The sequence below is a fragment of the Coregonus lavaretus genome (assembly GCF_964263955.1).
Source record: "Coregonus lavaretus genome assembly, contig: SUPER_35_unloc_2, whole genome shotgun sequence".
NCBI classification, from domain to species: Eukaryota; Metazoa; Chordata; class Actinopteri; order Salmoniformes; family Salmonidae; genus Coregonus; species Coregonus lavaretus.
The window spans coordinates 3,549,083-3,567,945 of record NW_028167180.1 but is presented as its reverse complement, the minus strand read 5'-3'; the positions used below and the strand labels follow the sequence as shown (position 1 = coordinate 3,567,945).

The following is an 18,863-nucleotide window of genomic DNA, read 5'->3' as shown; positions in this document are numbered from 1 at the left end:
AAGAATAAAACAACAACAAAAAAAGTGTTGAGAAAAAAAGAGCAGAAGTAAAATAAAGTGACAGTAGGGAGGCTATATATACAGGGGGGTACCGTTGCAGAGTCAATGTGCGGGGGCACCGGCTAGTTGAGGTAGTTGAGGTAATATGTACATGTGGGTAGAGTTAAAGTGACTATGCATAAATACTTAACAGAGTAGCAGCAGCGTAAAAAGGATGGGGTGGGGGGGCAGTGCAAATAGTCCGGGTAGCCATGATTAGCTGTTCAGGAGTATTATGGCTTGGGGGTAGAAGCTGTTGAGAAGTCTTTTGGACCTAGACTTGGCACTCCGGTACCGCTTGCCGTGCGGTAGCAGAGAGAACAGTCTATGACTAGGGTGGCTGGAGTCTTTGACAATTTTGAGGGCCTTCCTCTGACACCGCCTGGTATAGAGGTCCTGGATGGCAGGAAGCTTTGCCCCAGTGATGTACTGGGCCGTACGCACTACCCTCTGTAGTGCCTTGCGGTCAGAGGCCAAGCAGTTGCCATACCAGGCGGTGATGCAACCAGTCAGGATGCTCTCGATGGTGCAGCTGTAGAATTTTTTGAGGATCTGAGGACCCATGCCAAATCTTTTTAGTCTCCTGAGGGGGAATAGGCTTTGTCGTGCCCTCTTCACGACTGTCTTGGTGTGTTTGGACCATGATAGTTCGTTGGTGATGTGGACACCAAGGAACTTGAAGCTCTCAACCTGTTCCACTACAGCCCCGTCGATGAGAATGGGGGCGTGCTCAGTCCTCTTTTTTTTCCTGTAGTCCACAATCATCTCCTTTGTCTTGGTCACGTTGAGGGAGAGGTTGTTGTCCTGGCACCACACGGCCAGATCTCTGACCTCCTCCCCATTCATTAGACAGTACAAACAGTATTCATTACAGACAGTACAAACAGTATTCATTATACAGTACAACCAGTATTCATTACAGACAGTACAACCAGTATTCATTACAGACAGTACAACCAGTATTCATTACAGATAGTACAACCAGTATTCATTAGACAGTACAAACAGTATTCATTAGACAGTACAAACAGTATCCATTAGACAGTACAAACAGTATTCATTAGACAGTACAAACCGTATTCATTAGACAGTACAAACAGTATTCATTAGACAGTACAAACCGTATTCATTAGACAGTACAAACAGTATTCATTACAGACAGTACAAACAGTATTCATTACAGACAGTACAAACAGTATTCATTAGACAGTACAGACAGTATTCATTAGACAGTACAGACAGTATTCATTACAGACAGTACAAACAGTATTCATTACAGACAGTACAAACAGTATTCATTACAGATAGTACAAACAGTATTCATTAGACAGTACAAACAGTATTCATTAGACAGTACAAACCGTATTCATTAGACAGTACAAACAGTATTCATTACAGACAGTACAAACAGTATTCATTACAGACAGTACAAAAAGTATTCATTAGACAGTACAGACAGTATTCATTACAGACAGTACAAACAGTATTCATTACAGACAGTACAAACAGTATTCATTACAGACAGTACAAACAGTATTCATTACAGACAGTACAAACTGTATTCATTAGACAGTACAAACAGTATTCATTACAGACAGTACAACCAGTATTCATTACAGACAGTACAACCAGTATTCATTACAGATAGTACAAACAGTATTCATTAGACAGTACAAACAGTATTCATTAGACAGTACAAACAGTATTCATTAGACAGTACAAACAGTATTCATTACAGACAGTACAAACAGTATTCATTACAGACAGTACAAACAGTATTCATTACAGACAGTACACACAATATTAATTAGACAGTACATACAGTATTCATTACAGACAGTACAAACTGTATTCATTAGACAGTACAAACAGTATTCATTAGACAGTACAAACAGTATTCATTAGACAGTACAAACAGTATTCATTACAGACTGTACAAACAGTATTCATTACAGACAGTACAAACAGTATTCATTAGACAGTACAAACAGTATTCATTAGACAGTACAAACAGTATTCATTACAGACAGTACAAACAGTATTCATTACAGACAGTACAAACTGTATTCATTAGACAGTACAAACAGTATTCATTACAGACAGTACAAACAGTATTCATTAGACAGTACAAACAGTATTCATTAGACAGTACAAACAGTATTCATTAGACAGTACAAAGAGTATTCATTAGACAGTACAAACAGTATTCATTACAGACAGTACAAACAGTATTCATTACAGACAGTACAAACAGTATTCATTAGACAGTACAAACAGTATTCATTAGACAGTACAAAGAGTATTCATTAGACAGTACAAACCGTATTCATTAGACAGTACAAACAGTATTCATTACAGAGAGTACAAACAGTATTCATTACAGACAGTACAGACAGTATTCATTAGACAGTACAGACAGTATTCATTACAGACAGTACAAACAGTATTCATTACAGACAGTACAAACAGTATTCATTACAGATAGTACAAACAGTATTCATTAGACAGTACAAACAGTATTCATTAGACAGTACAAACAGTATTCATTAGACAGTACAAACCGTATTCATTAGACAGTACAAACAGTATTCATTACAGACAGTACAAACAGTATTCATTACAGACAGTACAAACAGTATTCATTACAGACAGTACAAACCGTATTCATTAGACAGTACAAACCGTATTCATTAGACAGTACAAACAGTATTCATTAGACAGTACAAACCGTATTCATTAGACAGTACAAACAGTATTCATTACAGACAGTACAAACAGTATTCATTACAGACAGTACAGACAGTATTCATTAGACAGTACAGATAGTATTCATTACAGACAGTACAAACAGTATTCATTACAGACAGTACAAACAGTATTCATTACAGATAGTACAAACAGTATTCATTAGACAGTGCAAACAGTATTCATTAGACAGTACAAACAGTATTCATTAGACAGTACAAACAGTATTCATTACAGACAGTACAAACAATATTCATTACAGACAGTACAAACAGTATTCATTAGACAGTACAAACAGTATTCATTACAGACAGTACAAACAGTATTCATTACAGACAGTACAAACTGTATTCATTAGACAGTACAAACAGTATTCATTACAGACAGTACAAACAGTATTCATTAGACAGTACAAACAGTATTCATTACAGACAGTACAACCAGTATTCATTACAGACAGTACAACCAGTATTCATTACAGATAGTACAAACAGTATTCATTAGACAGTACAAACAGTATTCATTAGACAGTACAAACCGTATTCATTAGACAGTACAAACAGTATTCATTAGACAGTACAAACCGTATTCATTAGACAGTACAAACAGTATTCATTAGAGACAGTACAAACAGTATTCATTACAGACAGTACACACAATATTAATTAGACAGTACATACAGTATTCATTACAGACAGTACAAACTGTATTCATTAGACAGTACAAACAGTATTCATTAGACAGTACAAACAGTATTCATTACAGACAGTACAAACAGTATTCATTACAGACAGTACAAACAGTATTCTTTAGACAGTACAAACAGTATTCATTAGACAGTACAAACAGTATTAATTACAGACAGTACAAACAGTATTCATTACAGACAGTACAAACAGTATTCATTACAGACAGTACAAACAGTATTCATTACAGACAGTACAAACAGTATTCATTACAGACAGTACAAACTGTATTCATTAGACAGTACAAACAGTATTCATTACAGACAGTACAAACAGTATTCATTACAGACAATACAAACAGTATTCATTACAGACAGTACAAACAGTATTCATTACAGACAGTACAAACAGTATTCATTACAGACAGTACAAACAGTATTCATTACAGACAGTACAAACAGTATTCATTACAGACAGTATAAACAGTATTCATTAGACAGTACAAACAGTATTCATTACAGACAGTACAAACAGTATTCATTAGACAGTACAAACAGTATTCATTACAGACAGTACAAACAGTATTCATTACAGACAGTACAAACAGTATTCATTACAGACAGTACAAACAGTATTCATTAGACAGTACAAACAGTATTCATTACAGACAGTACAAACAGTATTCATTAGACAGTACAAACCGTATTCATTAGACAGTACAAACAGTATTCATTAGACAGTACAAACAGTATTCATTACAGACAGTACAAACAGTATTCATTACAGACAGTACAGACAGTATTCATTAGACAGTACAGACAGTATTCATTACAGACAGTACAAACAGTATTAATTACAGACAGTACAAACAGTATTCATTACAGATAGTACAAACAGTATTCATTAGACAGTACTCATTAGACAGTACAAACAGTTTTCATTAGACAGTACAAACCGTATTCATTAGACAGTACAAACAGTATTCATTACAGACAGTACAAACAGTATTCATTACAGACAGTACAAACAGTATTCATTAGACAGTACAAACCGTATTCATTAGACAGTACAAACCGTATTCATTACAGACAGTACAAACAGTATTCATTACAGACAGTACAGACAGTATTCATTAGACAGTACAGACAGTATTCATTACAGACAGTACAAACAGTATTCATTACAGACAGTACAAACAGTATTCATTACAGATAGTACAAACAGTATTCATTAGACAGTACAAACAGTATTCATTAGACAGTACAAACAGTATTCATTAGACAGTACAAACAGTATTCATTACAGACAGTACACACAGTATTCATTACAGACAGTACAAACAGTATTCATTACAGACAGTACAAACAGTATTCATTACAGACAGTACAAACTGTATTCATTAGACAGTACAAACAGTATTCATTACAGACAGTACAAACAGTATTCATTAGACAGTACAACCAGTATTCATTACAGACAGTACAACCAGTATTCATTACAGACAGTACAACCAGTATTCATTACAGATAGTACAAACAGTATTCATTACAGACAGTACACACAATATTAATTAGACAGTACATACAGTATTCATTACAGACAGTACAAACTGTATTCATTAGACAGTACAAACAGTATTCATTAGACAGTACAACCAGTATTCATTACAGACAGTACAACCAGTATTCATTACAGACAGTACAACCAGTATTCATTACAGATAGTACAAACAGTATTCATTACAGACAGTACACACAATATTAATTAGACAGTACATACAGTATTCATTACAGACAGTACAAACTGTATTCATTAGACAGTACAAACAGTATTCATTAGACAGTACAAACAGTATTCATTACAGACAGTACAAACAGCATTCATTACAGACAGTACAAACAGTATTCTTTAGACAGTACAAACAATATTCTTTAGACAGTACAAACAGTATTCATTAGACAGTACAAACAGTATTCATTACAGACAGTACAAACAGTATTCATTACAGACAGTACAAACAGTATTCATTATACAGTACAAACAGTATTCATTACAGACAGTACAAACAGTATTCATTACAGACAGTACAAACTGTATTCATTAGACAGTACAAACAGTATTCATTACAGACAGTACAAACAGTATTCATTACAGACAGTACAAACAGTATTCATTACAGACAGTACAACCAGTATTCATTACAGACAGTACAACCAGTATTCATTACAGACAGTACAAACAGTATTCATTACAGACAGTACAAACAGTATTCATTACAGACAGTATAAACAGTATTCATTAGACAGTACAAACAGTATTCATTACAGACAGTACAAACAGTATTCATTACAGACAGTACAAACAGTATTCATTACAGACAGTACAAACAGTATGCATTACAGACAGTACAAACAGTATTCATTAGAGACAGTACAAACAGTATTCATTAGAGACAGTACAAGCAGTATTCATTACAGACAGTACAAACAGTATGCATTACAGACAGTACAAACAGTATTCATTAGAGACAGTACAAACAGTATTCATTAGAGACAGTACAAGCAGTATTCATTACAGACAGTACAAACAGTATTCATTACAGACAGTACAAACAGTATTCATTACAGACAGTTCAAACAGTATTCATTACAGACAGTACAAACAGTATTCATTAGACAGTACAAACAGTATTCATTACAGATAGTACAAACAGTATTCATTAGACAGTACAAACAGTATTCATTAGACAGTACAAACAGTATTCATTACAGACAGTACATACAGTATTCATTACAGACAGTACATACAGTATTCATTACAGACAGTACATACAGTATTCATTACAGACAGTACATACAGTATTCATTACATCTTTGTGACCGGTGTATGTCACACACAATTTTGTTTGACACATAAAACAGATATTTCTTCAGTAAATACTGTATTTATACTGTGTACTATATGGATACTGTATTTATACTGTGTACTATATGGACACTGTATTTATACTGTGTACTATATGGATACTGTATTTATACTGTATACTATATGGATACTGTATTTATGCTGTATACTATATGGATACTGTATACTATATGGATACTGTATTTATGCTTTATACTGTGTACTATATGGATACTGTATTTATACTGTGTACTATATGGATATTGTATTTATACTGTATACTATATGGATACTGTATTTATGCTGTATACTATATGGATATTATATTTATACTGTGTACTATATGGATACTGTATTTATACTGTATACTATATGGATGGATGTATTCTTCTTGTTTGAATCTCCTCATTTGTCTCCTCAACTGTTGTTCTCTACTATAGGTTGGAAACCTGTTTGGCTCCCATCGTTCCACCATCATCACCCTTTATAATGGAGCCTTCGACTCTTCCTCCGCTGTCTTCCTCATCTTCAAGGTATCACAGATCTCACACATACTGTAGCCTACAGGCCTCAGATCATTTTTCTGCTCTTGTCAGGTTGATAGATAACTGTGCCTTAAAAAGGCCAATTATAGATTTTCTGCCATGTGTATAAAACAGATGCATTTCATTATATTTGTATATATTGTAGATATATCCCATATATTGATTATATTTGTATTATATGTAGTCATGGTCGCCTAATATCCATTGGTGGCTCTGGTTATCCATCTCGCCCTCTGTCATCCCCGTCCCCCCGTCTCTCCCTCTGTCTCCCCCCGTCTCTCCCGCCATCTCAGGTGCTGTATGAAGGAGGGGTCTCCCTCCGCTCCTCCTTCCTCATTCTCTCTGTCTGCAGTGTCTTCCACCTCCTCAGGACGTTCCTCCTCATGCCCAACACCCACATCCCCTACCCACTCCCTGAGGGCTTCACCTACGGGTCAGAACTACAACTCCCACACATACGACAGTATTAATCTGACCAGGCCCTATGATACATAAGACCATAGTATGTATGGGGGTTGTAGTTCTCACCTGAGAGCACTATGACTCCCATATGGCCTGGGGGTTTTCCGGACCATGGAGTTTTTCCTTGTCGGATTACTTGGGCAGATTACTAGTCCTGTACTTGTTCATAGATAAATGCAAAACAAAATTAAATAATTATTTGGGTTTGGCATTTAACAAATTGTATAGATTTGTCAGGTTAGTCTCAATGACATGCATTCATATTAGATGGGTGACCCTGATGATCAAACCTATTTGATTATACCCTGATGCTTCCTTTTAAACAGAGTAAGCCTTGGAAAGTCCAACAGCTACAACGTAGAGGAGTTTGAGAAGACGCGCGAGACGGGGATGACATCAGAGGGGGAGGGGCCAGCAGAGACGGACGACATTCTCCTACAGCCTGATGACGGGCAGCAGTCAGGAGACTCTGGGAAAGGTGTCGTTTGGCCAACTGCAATCTTTAATCTGGCTGGGAAATGGCAGGTGCAATTTGTTGACTCAAATGTTTCTCTTTTTATTTCTCGCTCTTCCTCTCACACACACACACACACACACTCTCAGTGGCCAGTTTCAGGAGCTGTGTGCAGTCGTGGTTCTTCCTGTGGCATCTGGTGTGGCTGTCTGTCATGCAGCTGAGACACTACCTCTTCATCGGAACACTGAACCCCATGCTCAACCGGCTGGCCGACAACGACTCAGCCCTGGGTAAACCACACACACACACACACACACACACACACACACACACCAAAGCATAGGTTCATTTAATTAATCTAAATACTCTCTCCCCTTCTTTCTCTCTTTCTCCCTCTCTCAGTGAGTCAGTACACCAATGCCTTTGCCTTCACCCAGCTGTGTGGGGTCCTCTGTGCTCCCTGGAACGGCCTCATCATGGACAGACACAAGGGGAAGCCTCTGGCTCCAGGTGGGTGACATGGCTCTAGCTTAGTAACAACAGGGTTCAATAGGGCACAACGTAGAAAAATGTTAAGCAATGAAAAACTAAAATGGGTATCCTTATTGGTCCAGGTAGTAGGCCTACCTCCTGTTTCAGTCTGTTTCATGCCTAATGAGCATGGCCATGGTTCTGGTGTGTGGCCATCATCCTCATCATCACCCAACCTTTCTCTCACCTCCTCCCTCTATAGGAGAAACAGATAAGGAGGCAGACCTGCGCTCCTCCTCTCTCTCCCTCTTCCTCACCTCCCTCCAGTGCCTCCTCTTCTCCATCTGCGCCTCCTCTCCTCTCCTCCCTCTCCAGTACCTCACCTTCATTCTCCAGGTCCTCAACCGCTCCTTCCTCTACGGAGGCAACGCAGCCTTCATCAGCATCGCGTGAGTAATAGGGGGATGGAGGGAGGGATGGAGTGAGAGAGGGATAGGGGAATGGAGGGAGGGATGGAGTGAGAGAGGGATGGGGGAATGGAGGGAGGGATGGAGTGAGAGAGGGATAGGGGGATGGAGGGGGGGATGGAGTGAGAGAGGGATAGAGGAATGGAGGAAGGGATGGAGTGAGAGAGGGATAGGGGAATGGAGGGAGGAATGGAGTGAGAGAGGGATAGGGGAATGGAGGGAGGGATGGAGTGAGAGAGGGATGGGGGAATGGAGGGAGGGATGGAGTGAGAGAGGGATAGGGGGATGGAGGGGGGGATGGAGTGAGAGAGGGATAGAGGAATGGAGGAAGGGATGGAGTGAGAGAGGGATAGGGGGATGGAGGGAGGGATGGAGTGAGAGAGGGATAGGGGGATGGAGTGAGAGGAATAGGGGGATGGAGTGAGAGAGGAATAGGGGGATGGAGGGAGAGATGATAGGGGGATGGAGGTAGGGATGGAGTGAGAGAGAGATAGGAAGATGGAGGGATGGAGTGAGAGAGGGATAGGGGGATGGAGTGAGAGAGGGATGGGGGATGGAGTGAGAGAGGGATAGGGGGGTGGAGGGAGGGATGGAGTGAGAGAGGGATAGAGTGAGAGAGGGATAGGGGGATGGAGTGAGAGGGATAGGGAAATGGAGGGGGGGATGGAGGGAGGAATGGAGTGAGAGAGGGATAGGGGGATGGAGGGAGGGATGGAGTGAGAGAGGGATAGGGGAATGGAGGGAGGGATGGAGTGAAAGAGGGATAGGGGAATGGAGGGAGGGATGGAGTGAAAGAGGGATAGGGGAATGGAGGGAGGGATGGAGTGAAAGAGGGATAGGGGAATGGAGGGAGGGATGAGAGAGAGGGATAGAGGGATGGAGGGATAGGGGATGGAGGGAGGGATGAGTGAGAGAGGGAGAAAGAGAGGGTTAAGGAGGAGATACTGGGGGCAGAGTAACGGGTTAGTAGCGAGATGGACAGGAAGGAAATAAAAGGGTAGATTATAGAAAAAGGAACAAGGGACTCAACAATAAATAGACAATAGACTTTAGAGTTTAAAATGTAAAAATACAGTTCAAAGCCTGAAGGTAACTGACTGCTACTCATTCATACTTCCCTCAGTTGATGTCCGGCTGTTCATTATGTTCTCCTTCCTCCCCTCTCTCACCACAGTTTTCCTGGGGTTCACTTTGGGAAGCTGTACGGTTTGGTGATGTCTCTGTCTGCCGTGGTGTCACTGCTGCAGTACCCCTGTTTCGCCCTGGTCAAAGGAGCCCTAGGTGGAGACCCCTTCTATGTGAGTGGGTTATACGAATATACGGTCACTCAGGCCAATAGATTACTAACCTCGTCCCCAGGCTCAGTTGCTATCGAGAGAGAGACGGCTGGGTGGACGAGATTAGTAGATGTACTGTGCTGTACTTGCCAAAAAGTTAATATTGAAATGTGAAATGTCTTTGTTAAACTTATACCTCACAGCTCATAACATAATAACCTTGTAACATACCTCTTAACCTATAGATATACAGTAGGCCTACCTTGCAGACCGGTAAGGTTAAGGATACTCTCTCTTTGTTGTCTTTCCTCCTCTACAGGTTAACATCGCTCTGACTCTCCTCACTCTACTGGCGTTCATCCATCCAATCAACATCTTCTATGGCTGCAGGAAACTGACCAATCAGAGGGAGGATATGGCCGGTGGTCCTGCCATCACATTGGCTGAGGCCAAAATGTAGGGTATGTTACATGAGGGTCCTGAGCCAAGGGAAACAGGAATTGAAAAAAAGTGAAACAGGAATTGTCTCATTTATAATTGTTTAAAGGGAATAAGTGAATATGTAAAATAATAATAAAAAGCTTTTTATACCTCTGTTTTACATTAATCCCATATTCCATCAGTATTTTTTGTAAGGTTTCAGAAATATTCATACTTTGTTGGATAGTTGTCAAAAAGTATTTTCCATTGTTGTGAAGTATTATCCATTGTTGTGTCTTGATTTGTAAGGATAATAAATAAAGTCATGGCAGAGTACGTCATACCGGAAGTCGTCATTGAAAACAAACCGGTTTCCGGTAAAATGGATTCACGTAGTCCAAAACAAACCAGTTGCCGAACACATATCAGTTTAGCCTGATAAAGATTTGGTATTCTCAAAGTTTGTCACGTGTAGGCAAAATTGAAGCTACCGACGTACACACTATATCCTGAGTTTCACAACAACTTTAGAAATGGAGGAAAGCACGTTTACAATTTCATTCCGAAAAGAGCTCAACACGCGTATGGGAACGTTACTCAGTCAAACGGTGGATGAAGTGATCGACGTGATGCAAGCTAGTTTTACACAACTTAAAAAACAACTGAACGACTCTTTACAGATGTCAGCAGAGAAAGTCGTGATTAATGTCTGTCCATCTCTGAAGTGCCGTTGGGTCGTTGTATGGGTTCTCTGCGAAAAACGTTACTGGCTGTCGAAAAGTCAGGTCGCCGACATCATTCACCGTGAACGGACTAGTACCGAGGACGGAGAGAGCAGAGTACTTCAGTTAGCGGCGGAAGAAGCTGAAAATGAATTTGTCACTTACGACTGTGATGACAACGATAGCACAAACACAGGTAGTTCATTCCACTCACACACTGAAGGAAGATAACATACACAAACATTGTCCAATGTGTGTATCTTGCTGCTGTTTAATTGATTGTAATCAAACACACAGTAGACTGTCTTTTGATCAAGTTTTGGGGTACATTTATGAAATGTAGCCCATAGCAAGCCAGGTGATAAAAAATATTGCCAAGGTTGACTCTTGCCTTCTTTGGCCCAACAACAACAGGTCACATGCAGACCACGGCTGCCATGGCGATACCAAAGCAGACCCAGATCCACCATAAGGTGGCAGTGGATCAAGCCTCCATCACCCCCCTCCACACATGCAGCCTGTGTGGCAAGAGCTTTGACCGCGAGTGGAAGCTGACGAGACACAGAGAGGGGAAGTTCACGCAGGTACACAATATCCTACCATTGTGCCTTTAAGCAAAGCACTTAACCTCAACTATGGTGCTGCACTGTGGCTGACCCTGTTTGCTCCTCTCAAAATGTGTATGATGTGGTTTGAGAGCAAAGCAGAAGACTAATTTCAGATGTGCCAATTGGCTTAGTAACGGTTTCATTGTGTGCCTGTGGCTGGTAACGCTGCCGCCTGCAGCAGATCTACACCACCCCAGCATGGGTACGGATCAAGACCCCAGCATGGGTACGAATCAAGACCCCAGCATGGGTACGGATCAAGACCCCAGCATGGGTACGAATCAAGACCCCAGCATGGGTACGAATCAAGACCCCAGCATGGGTACGAATCAAGACCCCAGCATGGGTACGAATCAAGACCCCAGCATGGGTACGGATCAAGACCCCAGCATGGGTACGAATCAAGACCCCAGCATGGGTACGAATCAAGACCCCAGCATGGGTACGAATCAAGACCCCAGCATGGGTACGAATCAAGACCCCAGCATGGGTACGAATCACGACCCCAGCATGGGTACGAATCAAGACCCTAGCATGGGTACGAATCAAGACCCCAGCATGGGTACGAATCAAGACCCCAGCATGGGTACGAATCAAGACCCCAGCATGGGTACGAATCAAGACCCCAGCATGGGTACGAATCAAGACCCCAGCATGGGTACGAATCAAGACCCCAGCATGGGTACGAATCAAGACCCCAGCATGGGTACGAATCACGACCCCAGCATGGGTACGAATCAAGACCCCAGCATGGGTACGAATCAAGACCCCAGCATGGGTACGAATCAAGACCCCAGCATGGGTACGAATCAAGACCCCAGAGGTACGAATCAAGACCCCAACGCTATTCTGCATCTCACTCCTCCCTCTCTCACTCTAGGTGGAGACCCTGTGCCCTCGCTGTGGCCATATGGTTCAGGATGATGCTGATGCACCTACGTGTCCACACGGGAGAGAAGCCTCACTCCTGCTCCGACTGCAACAAGACCTTCCACAGACTGGTAGGTACTGGGTAGACGTAGCCAAATGTTTTGCAACAGTGATTTCAGTTTGTGGTAAGGGTAAGCTCGTTGGAACTAGCTACTGTGAGTGCCAACCTACCTATTCTATTCTTTGTATTTGGCTGACAGGAATCTCTTAAGAAACACAAGCTACTACACCAAGGGGTGAAGGCCTACGCCTGCCCCCGGTGCCCGCGCACCTTCTTCCGTTCCGATGGACGCAAGCAACACATGCTCACCCACCAGCAGGACAGGCCCAAGCCGTGCATGTGCTCGCACTGCGGCAAAGCCTTCTCCAGCGCCACGGCGGTCGCCGCCCACGAGCGGACACACACGGGAGAACGGCTGTTCCCGTGCCCGCAGTGCGAGAAGATGTTTGCGACCGCCGGTATGATGAGGGCGCACGCCCTGTGCCACCTGAGTGAGCGACCTCACCCGTGTCCCCAGTGTGAGAAGAGCTTCTGAACAGTGCATGATCTGAGGAGTCATCAGCTGGTACACTGTGACATGAGGCCCTTCCTGTGTGAGAAGTGTCCCAAGGCCTTCAGGATAGCCAGGATTCTGCGTAACCACAAGGTCAGTCAAGTTAGGTTGAGAGGACTGGCCCCTGGTTTTGCAGTCAGTATACATGTAGGTAGGAAATACTGTTCATAGGGGTTTGGGGAAGTGTAGGAGAGATGCGGACTCCTGTAATTAGTCTTCACAATACTACAGATATCTTTATTGAATCTATAAATGACTAATTTTCCCTTTAAAGGGTATACTATAGGTATGCTTTGAGAATGATAGTTTTATAATATTAGCGTATAAAAGGACTGCCGATGAGAATGAGCATAGCTAAATGGGTGCTGTGAAATAAACCCATGAAAACATTGTTCCCTGTATTAGGTTCACCACATGGAGGACCGTGACCACGCCTGGGAGGACTGCAACAACACCTTCAAGACACCCCAGCACCTGAAGCTCCACCGCAGGATCCACTCGAAGGACACGCTCTACGTCTGTGGCAAGGGATTCCGCCGGCCCGACCGACTCACCCTCCACCACCGTACTCACGCCGCCGAGCCCAAGCCCGGGAAGACGCGCCACGAGTGTTACATGTGCCCCGCTGGCGTTCACCAAGGAGAGACACCTCACTGTTCACCTTAAAGTGGAGCACGGTGTTGGACCGCCCACCCCCCCGGGTCAAGGTCAAAGTTGAACTGTCATCTGGGTTCGAGCCGAAGACTAGGACTGTCCAGGTCAAACACAAACCGCCTTCGTTCAGATGTGACCTGAGTCGGGTTAGTTATACAAGTCTGAACCATCTGGATAACCACACCTGTGACGAGGAGAGACGGAGTCAGAGAAACAAACAGTTACAGCAGAACAAGAAGATCGCAATGAAGAAGTCAGAGCAGAGTTTGGTGTTGAAAGAAGAAAACAATGTATTCCTGTCTTATAGACAACTTCTGTCAGTGTCTAGTAGGACACTCCATAGACAACAGCTTGTGTCAGGGCCAGGGAGTGCTGTAGCAGGGAATACAGGTCTAGGACCAGTTGTTAGCCCGCAGCTTGTGTCAGGGCCGGGGAGTGCTGTAGCAGAAAGAACAGGTTTAGGAACTGTTGTTAGACCGCAGCGTGTGTCAGGGCAAGAACAGATCCCAGGCCTGTTTTTATGATGGTAGCCAACCAGGAAGTGGGACAGCCTCTGACCTTGTTCCAAGCACCTGTTGTGAGGTTCACAACTCCTGGTAAGAGTCACAGCACCATCTACAGGCCAAACAGTGAAACAGCAACATCCTCTAGGACTAGTTTACATGCCTGTGGGATCAGCCACACCCAGACCAGTAGTAGCAGTATCTCTAACCACATCCAAACCAGTAGGATCACTAGTAAATCCCTTAGCAAAACCTCTAGTGACACAAGTCTCACCTGTAGCAGCCAAACCTCTAGTAACACCACGGTCACCTCCATGGCCAGACCAGAAGTAACACCACCGGTCACCTCCATGGCCAGACCAGAAGTAACACCACCGGTCACCTCCATGGCCAGACCAGAAGTAACACCACCGGTCACCTCCATGGCCAGACCAGAAGTAACACCACCGGTCACCTCCATGGCCAGACCAGAAGTAACACCACCGGTCACCTCCATGGCCAGACCAGAAGTAACACCACTTCTTGATCACAACTATGGCAGCACCAGTAACTCCCAGGCCTAGAACAAACAGAAGCAAATGTTTTTGTATTTTTTATTGTCAAATAAATCATATCATATATAAAAACGGGGAGGGACCTACCTGAATTTGTCCAATAGAAACTCATTTATGTAGCTTTTTTTTCCCCAAAACGTTTTGCTACAGTGTGCAACTAATGAATTCACCCATAGCTACTACTCCTCCATGGTAACAGTTGGCTGAAGTAAACCCTGATATGAGGTGTCAATGAAAAGACCCATTGAAGCGTATCTCTCTAAAACACATTTTACTGAGAAATACCCAAAAGCCATTGACAGTAAGAATGTACGCAGTGATAAATGCTATTTGTATGACCATACAAACTGATCAGATATACTTCAAGTTTCTTTAATCAAGAATAGTCATTCTAACATGCAAACAAAACATTCTAAAGGATGAAGAACTGATTATGTGAACACGTTTAGGATTACAAATGTGTTAGTTTACTATTCTAACATTTAAGCTTTGGGACATTTGATTAAACAGTTATTTTATTGAACTAGGCAAGTCAGTTAAGAACAAATTCTTATTTACAATGACGGCCTACCCCGGCCAAACCCTCCCCTAACCCGGACGACACTGGGCCAATTGTGTGCCGCCCTATGGGACTCCCTATCTCAGCCGGTTGTGATACAGCCCGGGATCGAACCCGGGTCTGTAGTGACCACTGCGCCACTCAGGATTCCCTGTTAACCTCCATGGGATCGGTGTCCCGTATACGGGACAGTTGAGCTAACGTGTGCTAATGTGATTAGCATGACTGTTGTAAGTAACAGCAAACTTTCCAGGACATAGACGTTTTATATGGGCAGATAGCTTAAATTCTTGTTAATCTAACTGCACTGTCCAATTTACAGTTGCTATTACAGTTAAATGATACCATGCTATTGTTTGAGGAGAGCGCACAACAAAAAACGTATCACGGCAACTGGTTTGATACATTCACCTCTGAAGGTAAATAATGTACATACAGTGCCTTGCTAAAGTATTCATCCCCCTTGGCGTTTTCCCTATTTCGTTGCATTACAACCTGTAATTTAAATGGATTTTTATTTGGATTTCATGTAATGGACAACAAAATAGTCCAAATTGGTGAAGTGAAATGAAAAAAATAACTTGTTTAAAAAAACTAAAAAATTAATAACGGAAAAGTGGTGCGTCCATATGTATTCACCCCCTTTGCTATGAAGCCCCTAAATAACATATGGTGCAACCAATTACCTTCAGAAGTCACAATTAGTTAAATAAAGTCCTCCTGTGTGCAATCTAAGTGTCACATGATCTCAGTATATATACACACCTGTTCTGAAAGGCCCCAGAGTCTGCAACACCACTAAGCAAGGGGCTCCACCAAGCAAGCGGCACCATGAAGACCAAGGAGCTCTCCAAACAGGTCAGGGACAAAGTTGTGGAGAAGTACAGATCAGGGTTGGGTTATAAAAAAATATCAGAAAATGTGAACATCCCACGGAGCACCATTCAATCCATTATTAAAAAATGGAAAGAATATGGCACCACAACAAACCTGCCAAGAGAGGGCCTCCCACCAAAACTCATGGACCAAGAAAGGAGGGCATTAATCAGAGGCAACAAAGAGACCAAAGATAAGATTGGTGTATCTGTCCATAAGACCACTTTAAGCCGTACACTCCACAGAGCTGGGCTTTACGGAAGAGTGGCCAGAAAAAAGCCATTGCTTAAAGAAAAAAATTGTTGAATAGTTATGCACGCTCAAGTTCTGTTTTTTTGTCTAATTTCTTTTTTGTTTCACCCCAAAAAATATTTAGCATCTTTAAAGTGGTAGGCATGTTGTGTAAATCAAATGATACAAACCCCCCAAAAATCTATTTTAATTCCAGGTTGTAAGGCAACAAAATAGAAAATGCCAAGGGGGGTGAATACTTTGGCAAGCCAGTAATCTTGCTCTGATTTGTCATCCTAAGGGTCCCAGAGATAAAATGTAGCATCGTTTTGTTTGATAAAATCAATTTTTATATTAAAATGTAGGAACTGGGTTCTACAGTTTGAAGTCCTGTTGTCTCTGGCTCCACACCCACCCCGCCCGGCCATCTAGATGTGTGAAAGTTAGTGTATAAGCTAATGATCCATCATGTATGACATTCCTGGGAGTGTGTAAACTTACATTTTGTATTACCATATCGTTTTTGTATGCTCTCTATAGTTATGTACTTAAATGTATCAATTGTCCAATTCGGCACATTTGGGCAGACTTGATACAAAATAGTCCAGTATTGCAATGCTTCACTGGATCAATCTGAAACTTTGCACACACACTGCTCCCATCGAGTGGCCAAAACCTAAATTGCATCTAAACTGCAATATTATATTGTGGCCTTTCTCTTGCATTTCAAAGATGATAAAAATAAACTTTTTTGTTGTTTGTATCATCTTTTACCAGTTCTAATGTGTTATTCTCCTACATTAATTTCACATTTCCACAAACTTCAAAGTGTTTCCTTTCAAATGGTTTCAAGAATATGCATATCCTTCAGGTCCTGAGCTACAGGCAGTTAGATTTGGCTATGTCATTTTAGGGGAAAATTGGAAAAAAGGGTCCGATCCTTAAGAGGTTAAAAGACTATAAAGTTACATGTTCAAAGTTTCATTTCTTGTTAGGTCTACAGCTTGGCCATAATCCATTGTGTATGTTAACAGTCTGATTTCCTCCACAGAACCAATAAATCTTCCTTTGTTTGTTTCAACTGCAATATATTTTATATAGTGTTAATTTCTCAGAAAAGTAAATGAATCCTACAGACACTCAAAATTAAACCTTGTTGGTTAACCAATTATATATATATATATACACACATACACACACACATATACATATATATACACACACTACCGTTCAAAAGTTTGAGGTCACTTAGAAATGTCCTTGTTTTCCATGAAAACATACATGAAATTAGTTTGAAAAAGAAATAGGTAATTGACAAAGTTAGAAATAATGATTTTTAATATAAATAATAATTGTGTCCTTCAAACTTTGCATTCGTCAAAGAATCCTCCATTTGCTGCAATTACAGCCTTGCAGACCTTTGGCATTCTAGTTGTCAATCTGAAGAGATTTCACCCCATGCTTCCTGAAGCACCTCCCACAAGTTGGATTGGCTTGATGGGCACTTCTTACGTACCATACGGTCAAGCTGCTCCCACAACAGCTTAATAGGGTTGAGATCCGGTGACTGTGCTGGCCACTCCATTATAGACAGAATACCAGCTGACTGCTTCTTCCCTAAATAGTTATTGCATAGTTTGGAGCTGTGCTTTGGGTCATTGTCCTGTTGTAGGAGGAAATGTGCTCCAATCAAGCGCTGTCCACATGGTATGGCATGGCGTTGCAAAATGGAGTGATAGCCTTCCTTCTTCAAGATCCCTTTTACCCTGTACAAATCTCCCACTTTACCACCACCAAAGCACCCCCAGACCATCACATTGCCTACACCATGCTTGACAGATGGCATCAAGCACTCCTCCAGCATCTTTTCATTTGGTCTGCGTCTCACAAATGTTCTTTGTGATCCGAACACCTCAAACTTCGATTCGTCTGTCCATAACACTTTTTTCCAATCTTCCTCTGTCCAGTGTCTGTTCTTTTGCCCATCTTAATCTTTTCTTTTTATTGTCCAGTCTGAGATACGGCTTTTTCTTTGCAACTCTGCCTAGAATGTCAGCATCCCGGAGTCGCCTCTTCACTGTTGACGTTGAGACTGGTGTTTTCCGGGTACTATTTCATGAAGCTGCCAGTTGAGGACCTGTGAGGCGTCCGTTCCTCAAACTAGACACTAATGTATTTGTCCTCTTGCTCAGTTGTGCA

At 41.8% G+C, this 18,863-nt stretch overlaps 1 protein-coding gene and 1 pseudogene across 2 annotated transcripts in view; both read left to right on the top strand.

The window, feature by feature from the left end:
- The window catches only part of LOC311110168 (equilibrative nucleobase transporter 1-like), a 29,331-nt pseudogene extending 18,518 nt beyond the window's left edge, over positions 1 to 10,813 (top strand). The window contains exons 6-13 of the transcript in view: positions 6,815 to 6,907; positions 7,213 to 7,352; positions 7,708 to 7,859; positions 7,985 to 8,128; positions 8,241 to 8,348; positions 8,572 to 8,758; positions 9,951 to 10,074; positions 10,373 to 10,813. The product of the transcript in view is annotated as an equilibrative nucleobase transporter 1-like (transcript). The remainder of the gene's footprint in view (positions 1 to 6,814; positions 6,908 to 7,212; positions 7,353 to 7,707; positions 7,860 to 7,984; positions 8,129 to 8,240; positions 8,349 to 8,571; positions 8,759 to 9,950; positions 10,075 to 10,372) is intronic.
- Positions 10,814 to 12,499: 1,686 nt separating this feature from the next.
- On the top strand, positions 12,500 to 16,238 carry LOC311110170 (zinc finger protein 711-like). The gene is made up of 4 exons (XM_084188725.1): positions 12,500 to 12,605; positions 12,684 to 12,804; positions 12,934 to 13,380; positions 13,693 to 16,238. Exons 2-3 carry the CDS (start codon positions 12,724 to 12,726, stop codon positions 13,267 to 13,269), a joined length of 417 nt encoding a protein of 138 aa, XP_084044851.1. The 5' UTR covers positions 12,500 to 12,605; positions 12,684 to 12,723; the 3' UTR covers positions 13,270 to 13,380; positions 13,693 to 16,238.
- Positions 16,239 to 18,863: the final 2,625 nt, after the last annotated feature.